This window comes from Vipera berus, assembly GCF_964194415.1.
Source record: "Vipera berus genome assembly, chromosome: 10".
NCBI lineage: Eukaryota > Metazoa > Chordata > Lepidosauria > Squamata > Viperidae > Vipera > Vipera berus.
In genome coordinates this window covers 6,417,576-6,436,303 of record NC_138213.1, presented here as the reverse complement: position 1 = coordinate 6,436,303, position 18,728 = coordinate 6,417,576, and the positions used below count along the sequence as shown (strand labels likewise).

The 18,728-nt window shown below is 44.2% G+C and overlaps 1 protein-coding gene and 1 long non-coding RNA gene across 6 annotated transcripts in view; one reads left to right on the top strand and one right to left on the bottom strand.

Moving 5' to 3' along the window:
- The window catches only part of LONP2 (lon peptidase 2, peroxisomal), a 58,093-nt gene that overhangs the window by 37,681 nt on the left and 1,684 nt on the right, over nt 1-18,728 (top strand). The window contains exons 12-17 of one of the 5 annotated variants that reach the window (XR_014027502.1): nt 1,345-1,487; nt 6,611-6,818; nt 8,563-8,753; nt 12,231-12,526; nt 15,212-15,844; nt 17,330-17,506. Coding sequence is in view for 1 of the 5 variants with exons in the window: in XM_081335910.1 (XP_081192036.1) it covers nt 1,345-1,487; nt 6,611-6,818; nt 8,563-8,753; nt 12,231-12,452 (764 nt within the window). In the remaining 4 variants the exon portion in view is untranslated. The other 4 variants (XR_014027500.1, XR_014027503.1, XR_014027501.1 and 1 more) reach the window with 4 other exon arrangements.
- Nucleotides 11,995-18,728, bottom strand: part of LOC308672752 — a 367,848-nt gene continuing 361,114 nt past the window's right edge. Inside the window, exon 2 of the long non-coding RNA XR_014027504.1 lies at nt 11,995-12,128. This is a non-coding gene — a long non-coding RNA (uncharacterized lncRNA). The remainder of the gene's footprint in view (nt 12,129-18,728) is intronic.

Here is an 18,728-nt window from a genome sequence, read left to right as displayed (position 1 = left end):
GCGATGGGTCAGACACGACTTCACAACTAACAACAACAAATCAAGGCTGCCTGGGGATTCTGGGAGTTGAAGTCCACACATCTTAGGGTTGCCAAGTTTGGAGAACCCTAACCCATAAAAGATTCCCAACCTGGCACAACCCATCCAAAAATTATTTCACGAGGGATTAATTCAGTTATTGGAACTAAACAAGAACAGAATTGGACAGTACATTTTCTCTCCATTTGGCCGTCACGTTAGGCCAAAAACAATAAAAGGAAATTGTATTATGGCCAAGGTTAGGGTTTGAAGCTCGGCCCCCTGTGTTTGGCCGTGAATATCATAATGTGCAAACAAGGCTCAGGGAAGTAATAATAGTGCATACGCAGGCAATAAATCAGGTTAAAACCAGAGTTTATTGTTGACTTACCCACTGGTGCTGTAGTTTAGGCCAGTGTGTGAAGACGGGCTGCAGGGTTTATTTGTGGTTAGTTTTTTTATGTCTTCCTGGCTTGATCCAGTCTAGAAAATTGCAAAGTGAAAGCAGGTCTCTGCAGAGAGGGAGAACAAATCAGAAACTGGCCAAGGAACCTGCAGCTAGTTTGCCTTGATTGGAAGACATAACCCTGGCTTCTTCAACAAACCATGGCTTCATGTGGTATCTGAAGCATGGCTTCATGTGGTATCTTTTGTTCCAGGCAGTTAAAGTCCACCTTTAACTGCCTGGAACAAAAGCTGGTCTAAGTGTATTCCTTTTCATAGAGTATAACTTTTTATGTCAAGGTTAGATTCTGCAGGGTTTTAAACCATCTTTGCCCGTCCAGGTTGCATGCCTGACCCAAAGGACTAGACATATTTTGGTTTATTAGAGGTAGCCCTCCATTTACCACCACAACTGAGTCCAAAACTTCTGTCGTTAAGTGAGACATCTGTTAAGTGCTGCACGTTATGACCTTTCTTGCCACAGCTGTTAACTGAATGTACTTGGTAAGTTAAGGGAACCGTGGTTAAGTGAAACTGGCTTCCCCCTTGATTTTGCTTGTCCGACGGTCACCAAAGGGGACCACACAAATGTGAACCAGTTGATCTGAATTTTGATCACGTCACCCTGGGGATGCTGCAAGGGTCGTCAGTGTGAAAAACTTGTCATATGCCACTTTTCCCAGAGCAGTTGTAACCTTTGAACGGACACTAAATGAGCTGTTGTAAGTCGAAGATTACCTGTACATTCTTCAGTGGAATATGGTCATTCTCTTTAGGAGTTGCCATCAGAATGTCTTTTTTTCTTTTCTTTTTTTTTTCTTTTGCCTTTTCATTAACAACAACAACAACAACAACAACAACAACAACAACCCTATCTTCCAGACTGGAAAGAACATATCACAGAAGATCCAAAATCTGAAACCGTCCACGACGCCTCTGACCTAGCTCTGCCCCCTGAAATGCCCATTTTGATTGACTTCCATGCCTTGAAGGACATCCTGGGCCCACCTATGTATGAACACGAGGTAGGACTTCTTCATTTCTTCTGTGGCTTGGGGAGGTTTGCTTTCCTTTGTCGGCTTCGCGGTTGGTGCAACTTTGTTGTTTGGATTGGTAGAAGAGCCTTTGCAAAGGTGGATCTCTTCCCTCTCATTGGCACCTTAAGACTCCGAAGCTGTTGAAAGCTATTAGCGCACTCGATTCCAACAGCTTAAAGAAGCGGCGAAGAAAAGGCGCGCTTGTCTGATTGGAGAGCTTCACAATCACACTTGGCAGGAACTTTTAAGATCTGGCATTAGTTGATGCGATGCCATTTGTCTTGACGTTCCACCGAGAGGGGAAAAGGCTGGCCTCTATTTTGGGTTTATGCATTTATTTGCAGACACTGCCATTTTGTAGAATGCTTGTTGTTCTGTACCAGCCTGCTACCGGCCCTGCAGAAAAGGCAGGGACAACCCCTTTTACAAGAAGGCAAGAGGCTGGAACTAAGCCTGCCAAATTTATTAACATAAAAACACAGAGCAAAGAGGGCAAACACGAACCATGAAACAGGAGCTATTCAAACGGTTGCCTTCAGCAAACCAGCCCTCCCACACATTCCCCTTTAAAACAGTTCAAGGCGTGGCTTCTCTCTGCCTCCTTCCGAGGTGCCCCATTGCCTTCCTCTGTTTACTCCTGCTTGACTGCCTCCTGCATCGGGCGTCCTTGAACAGGGCCAGCTGTGGGTCATCTTCATCCACGCTGTCAGGCTCACACAGCTGGGTCTGCGTTGTGACCAGGTGGGAGGGGCCTGGCTGAGGGCTCTCATCAGCAAGCTCTCCAACCCCCTCAGCAACCTCTCCAACACCCCCCTCCTCCTCCTCTGAATCGTCCGACCCAACTGCCGAACCCACAGGCTGACCCTGAATCACAACAGCTTGATAACGAGAATACTGCACCCAGTTCCTGTCGCCATATTATTAAAAAAAAGATGTAGAGATTCTGGAAAGGGTGCAAAGAAGAGCAGCAAAGCTGATGAGGGGACTGGAGGCTAAAGCATATGAAAAATGGTTGCAGGAATTGGGTATGACCAGTCTAGTAAAAAGAAGGACTAGGGGGGACATGATAGCTGTCTTCTAATATGTCCGGGGTTGCCAGAAAGTAGAGGGGGGTGGGCGGTCAACCTGTTTTCCAAAGCGCCTGGAGGCAGGACAAGAAGCAATGGATGGAAACTAACCAAGGAGAGAAGCAACCTAGAACTAAGGAAAAATTTCCCAACAGTGAGAACAATTAATCAGTGGAACAGCTTGCCTCCAGAAGTTGTAGGTACTTCATCACTGGAAGCTTTTAAGAAAAGACGAGACAGCCACCTGTCTGGAATCATATAGGGTCTTCTGCTTGTGCATGGGGTTGGACTAGAAGACCTCCAAGGTCCCTTCCAAGTCTGTTATTCTGTTACATTTCACATTCTACAGTTTTGGATCTGACTATATCCTGTACCTTCATTTAAATGCAGCAGTATCATTCATGCTCTCATCTTTGACAGTGTTTATCACTAGGATCACAAAAACAGGTTGTAAAATTGGGCATGGTCACCTGGTGACCCACTTAATGACCACCACAATTTATGGCCATACTTCTGTGTTCAGTTATGGTCGTAAGTCAAGGACTGCAATAGTTGGAGAGGATATTTTCTTCCTTTTACGCTACCACAGGATTCATGATTAGCCACATTATATCAACCTATTGCCCAAAACGAAATGTTTGTTTACTTACTTAAAATGATAGCGTAGCAACATGACCAAAATTCCTACTTTATTTCTTATCAGTTTGGGTCTATTGTAGGAATGGGGCGATATTGCCTTAAGGTACAAAAAGAAAGTTTATCCAGCAGATCTCTCTTGTTTGATGTTCAGTTACAAGGCTAAAGCAGAGCCTAGCAATTTGACAGCTTCATTTGGACCATAAAAATCCTTAGGTGCAGCCTAATCCCCAAATCTCCAGCAGTTACTAAATTGTTGCTTTGAATGTGCAAAGAAATAATTAAATGCCTGATTGTAGTTCATATTCATTCTTTCATTAAATACGTGCGCTTCATTACATTTGACCTGTCCTCCCCATCGCTCAGAAATTAAGAATGCCCCACAGCCTGGGAGAAGCCGCACACCTCCGTCTCAATTGGGGCTTTGCTGTGGCTGCCATTTCCCCCCCCCCCTGAGTATTTGTAAGAATTCAGTGTAATTAGACTTAGAGAATAGACCAGGTAGAGAGTCTGTAGCCCTAATTTCATGGGGGTTGGGGGGGTCATTTCAAAAGTTCTTGGCCAGCAATTGCTGTGCTGAGATTTATGTCGAAAGGAAGCTGATCTTACCTTTATTCCGGAGATAATTTTAGAACCGAGATGATCTTGTCCACAAAAATTGACAAGGACAAAAGTTCCTCACCAACAATAAGCTCACAAAAGTCAGAAAATAAAAACTGCATCCTGATTGCACTGGAAATAAAAGCAATTCAGGTCACATCTGAAAGCTGCCCGTTGAAAACTGCAATCCCGACGTATGATTCGTAAGACCGGTAGTCCTCGAATTTCAACCGCAATTCAGCCCAAAATTTCTGTCGCCAAGCGAGACATCTGTTCAGTGAGTTTTGCCCCCCCCCCCCACCACCACTTTAAAACCTTTCTTTCCCCAGTTGTTAAGTGAATCACTGCACTTGTTAAGCACGGTTTTTAACTGAACCCGGCTTCCACGTTGACTTTGCTTGTCAGAATGTCTCAAAGGGGGAATCACGTGACCCCAGGACATTGCAACCGTCGCAAGCACGAATCAGTTGCCAAGAGTCTGAATTTTGATCGTGTGACGACGCTGCGACGGTCGTCAGTGTGAAAAAACGGTCCTAAGTCACTTTTTGTAGTGCTATTGTAACTTTGGACGGTCACTAAATAAACTGTTGTAAGTTGAGGACTACCTGTCATAGCGCCATGAAGGTATAGGTCAGGGGTGTCAAACTCAATTTCATTGAGGGCCGCATAAGCATTGTGGTTGCCCTCAAGGGGCCGGGTGGGTAGGGCCAGGGTGGGCGTGGCCTGATGGGTGGGCGTGGCTAGAGTGCATACGGCCTACTGGGTGGGCGTGGGCAGCTCTACCTCGTTCGCATCAAGGGTGCCTATGGGGGCCTGGGCAGGAGTGGGACAGATCTGAGGGTCTCTGGCAGAAGGAGGGTCTCTGAGCCAGGGCCAAGGCAGAGGGGGCCATTCCCTCCCTGTTTCCAGGTTGGCTTCGCGGGCCGCATGAAACCACTTCGCGGGCCGGATCCGGCCCCCGGGCCTTGTGTTTGACATGTGTGGTATAGGTCTTTGGCTAAAGGGGTCCCGGGGCTTTGGAACCACCAATTAAATCGTCAAGAAATATATATGGACCAGCGCAGAGTTAAAAGCAGATCCAGGTGGACGTCATCTGACTTGGCCGTTGGCCAGTAGCAGCCTCAAATAAAATGTGTGCTGGAGCCGCTTCTTTGGCCTGGCTTAACTGCCACGGTTTTTCTTTTTTGGACTCGATGGGAAACATTCCTCCTTGCTTCCATCTGTTTGTCTTTCCTGCAGTTTGCAGTGGGCCTCTCGTTGTTTCTTTTCTTTTTTTCCCCTCCTCCTTTCTTGGCTGGGAGATCTTTCACCTCTGACCTCTCCACCGCCATCAATAACTAGCTGGAAATCTACACCCCGCCAGGGCAGTTTGCCTGTCAGCGCTTGGCTCAAGGAAGCGGCTCAAGAAAGCGAACACCTGAAGTAATTGAACCAATTAGCCTTCTGAAAGGGGAAGTACCTTTTTTCCCCCCCCAGATGAAATATTTGAAAAATGAATACCTTAGACCAGGAATCCCGAATCCCCCAGTCCATGGACCGGTACCGGGCTGCGGCATGCCAGCAACCGGGCCGCGCAAACAAGCAAAGCCCCATCCACGAGATGCAGGCAGCACACAAAACCACACACCCCTCTGGGCTGCTTAAAAACCTCTCTCCACGGAACCAGTCCCTGGTGCCCAAAAGGTTGGGGGCCTCTGCCTTAGACCCCCGTAACCTTGGAAATGCCGGTGCTCTGTGCAGCTCCTGCAAAAGAACCGGACACTTCGGAATCAAACTCTGCTCACGTAGGGAAAGGAAAGGAGACGTGCAATCTGAATATGTCGAGTTGAATTCTGAAATAAAAGCTTGGGGGGGGGAGAGTGGATTTGTAAAGGTGGCAGAATTTGAACCAGTGATATATTAGGCATATTAAAAGATAAAAGAGTTAAGCTGAGCGTAACTTCTGGCAATTATAGGGATACGTCCATGTGGAGACGAGGGCCAGGGCTGGCGTTGTCGTCATCTTCTCTCTTCCATTACTACAGCCTTGAGATTCCCTGGCAAGCTTACATCCACACTGTAATTAGATTTGACCCTAATTAAAGAGCTACAATTGAAAAGGTCCTTTTTAATTGCTATCTTCATAGCAAAATGAGGTGGCAGCATCTGGAGAGGGACCTTCAAATACGGCTGCAGTTGGATTAGATGGAGTGGGGTGAGCTGTCTTTTATAGTCTATATCCCAAATTGCACAGCGCTTTCAAGTTTAAAACCGGCATGAATTATATTCAAACCGCAGGTAGACACTTATGACAGTTTCCTTTACTAAGTTGAGACTCTTGTTAAGTGAATTTTGCCCCACTCTATGACCTTTTCTCGCCAGAGTTCTTAAGCGAATCGCCGCGGTTCTTACGTTAGCGACCCTGTTGTTAAGTTAATCTGGCTCCCCCATTGGTTTTGCTCGACAGAAGGCTGCAAAGGGGGATCATGTCACCCTGGGACACTGCAGCCGTCATAAATATGAGTCAGTTGCCAAGCAGCTGAGTTTCGATCACGTGACTCTGGGGATGCTGCAACGGTTGTAAATGTGAAAGACAGTCATAACTCAGTGCTGTTGTGCCTTCGAATGGTCACTATTAAGAACAAGTGAGGTGTAATTCTACCTAGCCTGGAAGACTGCTGTATTTTGTTACGAGTATGGCAAAGCAAATAGCTTAGCATTTCAAATTTTGGCCACTTCTGTACCCAAGAATTCCTTGCAAGCTTAACTCCAGGTGCAGATCAGATGAAGGATGACTTGTGAACGTCTTTTGCCTCTCTTTGCTTCCAGGTGTCGGAGCGGCTGAATCAACCAGGCGTAGCCATTGGCTTGGCTTGGACGCCCTTAGGCGGAGAGATCATGTTTGTGGAAGCCAGTCGGATGGATGGGGAAGGCCAGTTGACCTTAACCGGACAGTTGGGGGACGTCATGAAGGAATCGGCCCACCTCGCCATCAGCTGGCTGCGGAGCAACGCAAAGAGATACCAGCTGACCAACGGTACAGAAGGCCGAGGCCAACCCAGGTCTCGCGGTTGATCCGTAGACCAGTCATTCAACAATCACACTTCTTTGCTTGGGATGCAGCATCAACAATGGTGGGAGGAAGTTGTGGCTGACGTGGGCAAAGCATGTGCGTTCGGTTAACATCAACGTACTGACTAGCAAAGGCGGAGTAATCTTCTGATTACTTAAAACACAACGAGTAGAACATATAAAATATAATATGACTGGAAAGATTGAGCAGCAAAGAAGCAGGCTACCTGAGGAACTGTCTCACCCCCAATGGGATTGGCTTGCCCCACTCACACTGGCAGAAGTGGCATATCCCTCGGCCAAGGAATTTGGGCAGGTGGGGTCCAGAAGAAGAGCCTTTTCTGCCGTGATGCCCATCCTCTGGAATAGCCATATCCCACCCTCTTGGCCTTCCTGTAAAGATCTTAAAAACTGGCTGTGCCAGTTGGCCTGGAGCCTGGATAGGGACACATCATCTTAAGTGGTTCTTGGGTTAATTAGAAGACCTCACCTCCACTCTATTATATACCCCCTCCTCTATCTTAGCTATTTCTAAGATACCCCCCATAAGCTTGTTGTAAGCTCTTAGAGTAGCCTTATGGCAAGGTTAAGGGACGCAGTGGCTCAGTGGGTTAGGACGCTGAGCTTGTCAATCAGAAGGTCGGCAGTTTGGCGGGTTGAATCCTGAGTGCCGCCTAACAGAGTGAGCGCCTGTTACTCGTCCCAGCTTCTGCCAACCTAGCAGTTTGAAAGCACGTAAAAATGCAAGTAGAAAAATAGGGACCACTATGGTGGGAAGGTAACAGCATTCTGTGCGCCTTTGGCGTCTAGTCATGCCGGCCACATGACCACGGAGACGTCCTCGGACAAGTGCTGACTCTTCGGCTTTGAAACGGAGATGAGCATCGGCCCCTAGAGCTTGTGTGGGGGAACCTTTACCTTTACCTTTATGGCAAGGTTGGCGGCAGATAAGTTTAATAATAATAATTTCTTGCTGTGGTGGCGCAGGGGTTAGAATGCAATATTGCAGTCTGACCCTGCCCACTGCCAAGAGTTCGATCCTGACGGGCTCATGGTTGACTCGGTCTTGCATCCTTCCGAGGTCGGTAAAATGAGGATCCAGATTGCTGGGGGCAAATAGGCTGACTCTGTAAACCGCTTAGCGAGGGCTGTAAAGCCCTGGGAAGCGGTATATAAGTCTTCAGTGCTATTACTATTGCCGTTGTTAATTTTGATGTAATTAGTGCTTCATTGCTTGCTCTTTTTAAGTTTTATACAATAGCTTTATCTGATTGTAAGCCAGAGTCACGTGACAGCAATGTAGGTGGGGAATAGGGTTAATAAATAAATAAATATTTTTTTTTGGTCTCTTTGAAGGATTAAAAAATATCTTCTTTGTTTTGAGTTAGGGCTCATTAGCGTGCATCCTCACAGCAGACAAGCTTCCTTCTGCCATTAATGTAATTTAATCTTCATCTAGGGCAGGATATCTTTTTCCCCCTTTTCTAAAGGCTAAAAGACTATATTGATGCAGGTGTTTTTCACACACACACACCCCACTCCTCCCTTCCCCGGCAGTCCTCCTGCTTTCAAATACGGATTTCTTCCCAAATGGAAACATGTTAGGAATTCAAGTCTTCCAGCGCCCGGGGTGGTTTTTTAAAATTTATTTTTAGAACAAAGACCGGCCTAGCACCAATCTGCAAATCCTTCCTTTCTCTTCCTTAAAGCTTCTGGAAGTTTTGATCTCCTTGACAACACAGACATCCATCTGCACTTCCCAGCTGGAGCTGTCACAAAAGATGGACCATCTGCAGGCGTTACCATAGTAACCTGCCTTGCCTCTCTCTTCAGTGGGCGGCTGGTGCGTTCAGATGTAGCCATGACTGGGGAAATTACACTAAGAGGACTTGTTCTTCCAGTAAGTATTGTTTAGAGATCGTGATTGTTAAAGCTTTTACTCTCTCTCTCCCCCCCCACTCCCGAATCAGCTCCCATTTTTCCTTCTTTATTTCTAAGACAACCTATCCCTGGCCAGGTTTATTTCTTAGACAGTTTTCTGAAATCTTCTGTTATTAGATCTCTGCTTTGCAGGGCTGGGCCACCACGTCCTGCAGACTAGATTTTGTACAGTTCCTTTGCGTTAAGAGTAAACCTGATGGCAATTGCAAGATGGGAGAAGAGCAGATCAGGGCGGTTACTTGCAACTGCAGGGTTAAAGTTGTCAGATGATGGTTAACTGGACGCTCTGGTGACATTGTCGCTTTTAAGGTCAGGGGCCTGTTAAGGAAGGAATTCCTTTCTCTGTTCCCATCTTGATGACCCCAGCAGTCTTCTAATTCATCAGATGCATTGGGGCTGAAAATAATGGCGGTACGGATAAACATCTAGATTTTCTTAATTAAAATGGACCTCCTTTCAGAATGAGAATGTGTGGTGTTTTTATCACAAACCTGGAACGGGCGATGGAAAAATATCAAGGTTTTTTTTTTTAGAAATGTGTGGCATATGGTTTGTATCTTTATCTAGAGAGAGAACGCTTGGCATGAGTATGGATTACAGCTAGGCAGCCAATAACTTGCTGCAGAGAAAGACCTGCTTAGAAACAGGCAGATAATTGCTTCTTTCATGTTTCCCTCTTAGATCTGTCTGTCTGTCTATATCTATCTGTCTGTCTGTCTATATCTATCTTATCTATCTTATCTATCTATCTATCTATCTATCTATCTATCTATCTATCTATCTATCTATCTATCTATCTATCTATCTATCTATCTATCTGTCTGTCTATCTATATCATCTATGTCTGTCTGTCTGTCTATGTAGCTCCCCCCTCTCTCTTTCTCTCTCTCATATATATATATATATATATATACACACACACACACATGCACACACATACATATACCCCCATATCTCTACATATATATAGGTATACATATACATACGCACACATATATGTATGTGTGTATGTATGTATATGTATATATGTATATATAACCTAAGGGACGCGGTGGCTCAGTGGGTTAGGACGCTGAGCTTGTCGATCAGAAGGTCGGCAGTTTTGCAGGTCGAATCCCGAGTGCCGCATAGCAGAGTGAGTGCCTGTTACTCGTCCCAGCTTCTGCCAACCTAGCAGTTCGAAAGCACGTAAAAATGCAAGTAGAAAAATAGGGTGGGAAGGTAACAGCGTTCCGTGTGCCTTTGGTGTCTAGTCATGCCGGCCACATGACCACGGAGACGTCCTCGGACAAGCGCTGGCTCTTCGGCTTTGAAACGGAGATGAGCACCGGCCCCTAGAGTCGGAAACGACTAGCATGCATGTGCGGGGAAACCTTTACCTTTACCTTTATATATAACCTACCTATCAACCAAATTTAGCCATCCCCCTGAACAACTGATAAAACTGAAGGTAGCCAACCAGCTCCCAACCAGTAATGGGCCATTTCATAACCAGCTTTACTTAGCATATTAAGGCATAAGCTTGTTAGTTTGGGCTTTCCTTGCCCCATCAACTGAAGTCAATTGTGATTCATTCAGACATGGCTTAGCACAGTAACTGAATACCGTGAAATGTGTTTGCAAAGCTAAAGGTGGTGGCGTCTACTGGCTTAACTTGCTTGCTGACGGTTTCTGCCTCTCTGAAATTAATACTTCTTACCAGAGCCTTTATTATCGAAGCAAAACGGCCTTCGTTTTAACCTTCCCTCTAATCTACTACTTTGAAATGGTCCCGTGCAAAAGGACTACAGTCCAGGGTTAGGGGCTGTGCTTTGCATTCCAAAAACCTCACACTCAATTCCTGGCCTCGCTGTTTAAAAGGATAAAGAAACCTGTGCAGGCAGTACTGGAGGGTTTATTAGAAAATTAGCTTGCCTTAGAAAGATCTGGATGTGGTCTGTAGCATCTTCCCAGGTCCTTAATGGACCACACCAAAGAGGTCGTTTCTTGTAATTAACTGGCATGCCCATCTCAGGATGGAAAGTTTTCTCAAATAAGTGAGGTGTTTCAAATCCTGGCATTTCTCAAAGAAATCGTTCCTTAGGATGGAAGATTTCCCTGAGTGAGCAGAATTATATTCTTCAGCATTGGCACGCGCTAAAATTCTCTCTCTCCCATCAGCTAAGCCCATTTACGATTTGAAATAGGCTCTTTCAGTTATTTCATAGGTTGATGTGTGTTTCTGGAAATGTTTCGGTTTTCCGTCACTTTGTGTGAGGTAAGTGGATAAATATATATGAATAAGTGAAGCGCTTCCTGACATTAGAGCCGCGTTTCTGAACCTTGATAATGCTGACATCAGCTCCCAGAATTCCCTGGCCAGCATGTTCTTTATATACATATACATATACATATACATATACATATACATATACATATACATATACATATACATATACATATACATAAACAATCCGGCCTGATCTGATGGGTTTTTGTTTTAATTATTGTTTAAATGTAATTTATCTTCTGCATTTGGGCACTAGGGTTTAATTTGTTTTCAATTTCTGTATTTGGGCATTTTGATATTTATGTCCCTGTTCAGCACCCTGAGTCCTTCGGGAGAAGGGCAGTATACAAATCAAATCAAATCAAATCAAATAAATAAATAAATAAACAAACAAACAAACACACACACACACACACACACACAGACACATATATCCCAAACAAAGTAGCATCTTCTTGCAAGGAGTTAGTTCTTACACAGTCTGATCAAAAGAGTTTGCTAACAGACCCAAGTCTTGGCCCAAACTCAGAAGAGTGGAAACTGAGTCCCCCTCCCCATTAACTAGGATGTGCAAGACAAAAGGGCACCAAAAGGATTTGCCTGTTGTATTTATATCCGTAGCTTCCTACGGAAACACAAGAGTTGCCCGAGTTCCTTTGTTATGCGTCCTAACTTTCCTCCCATAAACACCGTTTATCAAAGGTTCTTGGATTTCAGGGACACCCCCCACCCCATCCCTGTTGGGTTCCCATCATGCCAAACAGTAGGAGGCTGTTGTGCTTTTTCCTTTGAGCTAGAATAAGGTTGCAGCTGCTGTCCCGAACCTAGTTTATAATTCAGTTAACACGCAAGAATGACCCAGATTGGGAACACAATGTGCCTCCTCCTGACACAGGTCCCCAAATGGCTCCTTCCTTACTGGAAAGGCCTCCTTTCTTTCTTTCTTTCTTTCTTTCTTTCTTTCTTTCTTTCTTTCTTTCTTTCTTTCTTTCTTTCTTTCTTTCTTTCTTTCTTTCTTTCTTTCTTTCTTTCTTTCTTTCTTCTTTCTTTCTTCTTTCTTTCTTTCTTTCTCTCTCTCTCTCTCTCTCTCTCTCTCTCTCTCTCTCTCTCTCTCTCTCTCTCTCTCTCTCTCTCTTTCTGATTCTCCCTATTTTGTGCTCTTCATAGGTCGGCGGAATAAAAGACAAAGTCCTAGCTGTGCACAGAGCTGGCCTGAAGAGAGTCATCATTCCTCAAAGGAATGAAAAGGACCTTGAAGAAATCCCAGCCAACGTACGGCAGGATCTCAATTTCGTGATGGCCAGCACCCTGGATGATGTCCTCAACGCCGCTTTTGAGGGGGGATTTTCCACCAAGGCCGGGCTTGATCACTTGAATAGCAAACTCTAAGCAAGTGGGGATGAAGTTGACCAACAGATCGGAATATAAACCCAGCATTAACCTAGCAGCCTGTAAACGCAAGTGTGAGTTAAGGGAGCAATAGCAGAGTACCTGACATTAGGGTTTATTTGTTCTTGTTGTTGTTTAAGAAGGCAAGGATTATTTTTAAGGGAACAGTGACAACTCCTGCTGCTGCTTCCGATTGGCCCCACGCTGCATTAGTGGGGATAATTCTGCAGAGATAGATCTGAATGCTTAAAAAAACTCTTCATGATGATTATTTCCCAATGCTATTAAGAGATAGATTTACACATGGACAGAATAGCTAAGTAGCTAAGCACATCAGCCTTCGTGAAAGCTTTTTTTTTCCCCTTCCCCGTTAAATTCAGTGAATGAATATAGAGATTTTTTTCCTTTTTTTTCTCCTGGAACGTCAGAGTTCTAGTCAAATTACTGTTGTTGCCAGGCAGAGCTTTCTCCTTTCCTCTAAAGCAAGGGTAGGCAACCTCGGCTCTTTTATGACTCGTGGACTTCAATTCCCAGAATTCCTGAGCCAGCATAGCTGGCTCAGGAATTCTGGGAGTTGAAGTCCACAAATCATAAAAGAGCCGAGGTTGCCTACCCCTGCTCTAAAGGAAGAAGCACTGCAAAGGCCTCCCTCCCTCCAGCTATAGTGCCAATGCAGGGAAAATATACTCAAGAAAGTCTAAATGTGCAAAAACTGACCGGCCAATGCCAAACATCCCGGATTAGACAGTGGCATTAAATTCTTTGCAATGATGTCTGAATGGAGTTTCTTAGTTCCTGCCACAGCTGCTGCTTCTAAACCCGTGAAAATTAATAATTGTGGGTGAGCAAAGAAGCCGCTGGTTTCTTTCAGGGAAACGCTGCTATTTAATGCTTTGTTGAAATTTTAATTTTTGTCAGCGTAGACCGTGGTTTATTTACCGAAGTTCAGGCGCGTTACAGATTTGCAAGAAACAACTGCTAAGTTTGTAAGCCGCCCTGAGTCTTCGGAGAAGGGCGGGATATAAATGGAATTAAAATAAATAAATAAACTTCCTTTCCGTGCTTGTTGGAAAGATTCCCTCGGGAGTCCAGCCACACATTCCATGACAGTGCACAGAGCCACGGAATATTTAGCTCCTTAGATGTTTTTAGCCTTCTCGGCGCAGATAACGGTAAACTGCCTTGAAACGCTGGTTGATTGACAACAGGCATCGGTGAAAACAGGTCTTTTTCCTGAACGAGCAGTAGTTCTGTAAAATGTGACACAGAGAAAACTCTTCTTTGTAATGCACCAGCAAACGTATCGTTGAATCTTACGAGCAAGTGCCCTCTTCCAATGTGAACATTTGATTTTGGCCTCATTTTGTTTAATCGTTTTTTTGTTGTTTGTTTTGTTTTTGTGGAGAAACTCTATATAGATAGCTACTGAAAGTTGACATTGGCTCAATGGCACATTGTCATATTTGTAGGGCACACTTTCTGAGGATACATTCATCAGTATACTTTTGCAAGATTTAGATCCGTTTTTAGGATGCTTTAATACACGTAGGGAACCTAGCCAAAACCTAGTAGTACAAAATAGGTTTAATAAATTATATTATGCTATTACACGCTATTAAGTTCCATCTCGGGGGGGGGGCGGGGGCACACTCACTGGGCCTCCTCCATGAGGTACTAATCAGATGAACACAACTCAGCAACCGGCACTGTGCACAGAGTTCTTTGTAATTAGTTTAAATCAGATCTTATCCCAACCCTCTAAATTTCTTCCCGGCTGCAAATCTGAGCAACTTTACAATCTTACAAGGCTGTAGGTCACCGTTCAAATAAAGCAAGTAGAAACAGAAACAGCACTACACTTAATTATATCACTGTGTGTATCACCAGAATTAGTGTAGAATTATATGTATTCTTCTAACATGCCCTACAAGCAATCTGCTTTAACTGCTGGATCATTTTTCCACTGCATTTTATTTATTGCTCTTTCAGCTGTTCGGGCCCCATGCTAGTCCTGCAAGTCTATTCTGGTCACAGACAGCCTCCCAGTATCCTTGCCTCTTCATCTCATTTGGTTACTTGATCAGTGCCAGATTCAAGTGGTACCGGTTGGGCCAGTGTGTGTGTGTGTGTGTGTGTGTGTGTGTGTGTGTGTGTACCATCTGGCACACCCTTTATTTTGTCAATATATCAACACCTACAGAAAAATGTGCTGGCTTGCAAAACAAGAGGCATTGAGAGAGCCCACCTGCTATTCATTTTTCACCCACTCTCCAAAACAAAAATGGTCCAAAAGCTTTGCACCCAAAAGAAGCAAACTGCCTTAAGTGTTTTTAGAGGTTTTGAAGGCAGAAGTTCTATTTGAAATGAATTTGAGGATTCATGAAGAACCAGCCAAAGTCCACAGCACTTACATGGAAACACAGACTTTGGGGTACGAGTGTCTTGTGGCGATTCTCAGTCATCCAGGTCAGGGTTGTCCCAACGGTGCTTTTTCAAAAGGCAACTGGACTTCGTTTTTTTCCCCTTGAAGACGTTTCGCTTCTCATCCAAGAAGCTTCTTCAGTTCAGTCAGAAAATCCAGTTGCCTTTTGAAAAAGCCATCTTTGAGACGCCCTGGATTTGAGCAAGATTAGGATGTAGCACATAGGCCTAAATGAAGACTTTGTTGTAGCCTAGCGATGAAATCATCTCCAAATTACTGTATAATCTATAGCTCGTGACACTAAGTTCTTTACTGTTTTCTATTCCAATCAAAACAGGTTTCTCCTTTTTGTGAATGTTGCAGCTTTGAGAACTGCTCTGAGACCAACTTTAGCCATGTTAAGGTGTTGTGGACTTTTAATTCCCAGCTGGCTGTAGCATTCTGGGAGTCCACACATCTTAAAATGGTCAAGGTTGGGAAACATTGCTCCAAACGATATAAGGTAGGAGAGATTTTGGAACTGGAAGCTATCATCTGTTTTGCTGATTCCCACCCCCATCCCCCCACCTCAAACAGGCAACAGTCACAGACAATACAGCAGGCTGCAATTTCAGAATAGGTTCTTCCCTTATTAAAATAGATGTGTTAAGCCTCAACCACCAGTGACTGTTCCTCCTTGATAGCTGTAGGACTTGAGTAAACAATTTCCTCCTCCTCCTCCTCCTCCTCCTCCTCATTGTTTTCCACTTTTCTGGCGTGACCCCGTTGCATGTCTGCTAGTCACATCTGTTCCCATTCTCAAGTTTTCAGAAATGTCTTTTTTCTCCTCAGTGGCCATTTGCGCTTGCTATCCGCAGAAAGACTTACTGCAACCGGGAGAGTGAAGGCTTTGGAAGTGCCAGCCACTTTTTTTTTTATATTGAAAAGTCATGAAAAGGTTAGCATGAGAGGGGAGCAGCTTGTGAAAAAGGTAGGTTAACTTGGGGAAGACCGGATGGACCTCATTTTCAGGAAGCCACTTTAAAATGCAGAAATAGCCCATTTTGCTGGAGTTTCCTTTTGGGAAAGAACTTCAGAACCCAGGTTTTGCTGCGCAAGCCGCATTATTCCAGGCTGTTTTAAAACAGCCCCTAATTTAGAGGTGGACAGCTTCCTATTGATTACCATAGTCTTAAATTTCCTTCTTATCAGATGTTAGAGGAGAGACATTTTCTCAAATACAGCAGTAGCTTATCTCTCGGACATATCACTCGCCACACTGTCTCCTGCCTTTTCTGATATCATTCTTAAATCCTACTTTACCGGTATTTGTTTAGAGTAGATCTTCCCGGCTCAGCAGTGGCCTGATCTACAACAGATTTCCTCCTCCCTTCAATCCTGCGGTGCAAATCTTGTGGGAATTTATACCCTCCCAGTGTCACAGCTAAAGAATGCAACCTTTTGTCCTCCTCCTAACCAGTCCGATGACATCTGAGAAAAATCCTGCAAATACATCCTGGGCTGTGCTGGATGGGAAGCTCAGCAACTTATCTTTCCATAACATTTTGCTTGTGAAAGGAAGCGACTCCCAACTCTACAGTAACATTTCTTTGCCAATACATCATTGGATTAAAACTTCAAAGCACGTTTTGCCAGCTCGAGAAGACAGCAGAGCCAGCAAGGCTTCCCCAAGATCCAAGGCGCATATCGGTCACCTATCGCACAATATCCCCTCCGGCTTTCAGGCTGCTTAAAATGCAGGTAGTCCCCGACTTTCGATCACAATTGTGCCCAAAATTCCTGTTGTCAAGTGAGGCACTTGTTAAGTGAACTTTGCCTCGTTTTATGACCTTTCTTGTTAACAGTTGTTCAGTGAGTCACTGCAGCTGTTAAGTTAGCAACACGGTTCTTAAGCGAATCTGGCTTCCTCACTGACTTTGTCAGAAGGTTGCAAAAGAGGATCGCGTGCCCCCCCCCCCCGGGACACTGCAACTGTCATAAATACAAGTCAGAGGCCTAGTGGCTGAATTTGGACCACATGACCTTGGGGATGCCGCAATGGTTGTTAAGTGTGAAAAATGGTCCTAAGTCACTTTTTCCAGTGCCATTACAACTTCGGTCACTAAGCGGATTGTTATAAATTGAGGACCACTCGTACAAGCCAAATAAGTGGAACAGACCCTATTGCCAAGGAACTCCTCCCAATTTCATACGTTCAAGAACCCTCAGGATTGATTATCAATCAGACATTTGCATATAGAGGTTTTTCCTCAAAAGATATTTGCAAAACAATTCTGAAAAAAAATATGCATGCAGTTATTTCTCTCAAGCCGCTGGAAAAATTGCAACTATTTTTCCCCCTCTAGCATCACAAACTCGTTCCTACTTATTTGGTATTTCAAGACCTGGTCAGTTAATTGCTGTTGAGGGTTCAGGATGGTAAATAACTATTTCCTTTCTCTCATAATTTTATTAGACATACTGCCTAGAACAAGCCAATTCAGAATGAAGGAAATATTTCACTCCCACACAGATAAAAAGCATCCAGGTCCTTCAAGGACAATAAGACTGCACAAGGCTGGCCTTTAGAAGTTTCTGGATTAATCTACTGCCATTACATCTTTGTCTCCAATAACCTTCACACACCTCTATGGTAATACTTCCATACTCCATTCTTGAACCAGGTTTTTATCGTAATCTCTGGCAGTTCACACCTAGAGTCCATAGAGAAGTACAGACAGACGTGCAAAAGGGCAGAATAATAATCGATATACTTTGTCAAGACTAACAGAACAGTTCAATAGTTTTGTTAAGTATTGTTGCTGTAGCTGTACTGCACAACTCAAGGTGGGTTCGTAAATATCATCTGCAAAACAAACAGCTAAATGTTTGGGCGCACGTCCAGCTGCCTTTTCACTGCTGCCCTGAGAGAATTGCTGACTCAAAAGAATGACTGAAATAAGCTTGTGAAATCATCCCAGCCCTGCAGTACTTCTTTAAAAAAATTGACAATTTCCCTCTAGGGATGTACCCTTGGAGAGCATTCAGTGGGCATCTAAAAATGCATATGATAGTTTTGCTCTACTTTATGCAGTTTTGCGAATTAAAAAAGGGGGAAAATATTCAGAGTCAAGTGATATATAAAGATCATTTATTTGAGCATATCTTACTCGTGCATGCCTTGCATCTCCTTAAACAAAAGGCTTAATGGCAAGCATAGGTCCTTAAAACTCAGCTGCCTATTTTGTAGTCAAAACTGGCTAGTACTACGGTCAAATGTCATTAAGCAGATCTCAATTTATGCAACTTGTTTATTAACACACTTGGAGCTCATACTATCCCTTGCAGCCAAGGCACGATATGAACCGGAAACAAAAACTTTCCCTAACTATATGATGTCAAGGTGTATCCAGACATTCCTAATAAACTAGAGGCTTGACATGCCTTGCTAATCTCTATCCAGTAGCCTAAAGCTCATACTGATAGTTGTTGACTTATAGCTGGTCACTTAACAACCAGAGTTAAGACTGATCTTGGAAAGAAGTTTCTTAACAATCCATCCTCCAAGTTAACGATTGCTGCAGCTCCCCCCACGGTCGCGTGATTGTATTTTGGGTGCTTGGCAACTGGTTCACATTTACAACCAGTTGCAGTATCTCTGGGACATGTGATTGCATTTTTCTATTTTCTGGCAAAAAAATAATAATGTTCAATTGGACGAGCTGGGCTTACGACCGTTTGATTTGCTCAATGGCCACAGCGACCATTATAAAAATGGTTGTAAAATCGAGACCAGTCACATGGTGACTTGAGTTGCGACCAAACTGCCAGGCTCAATTATGGTTGTAAGTCAAGGATTACTGTGAACAGCACTT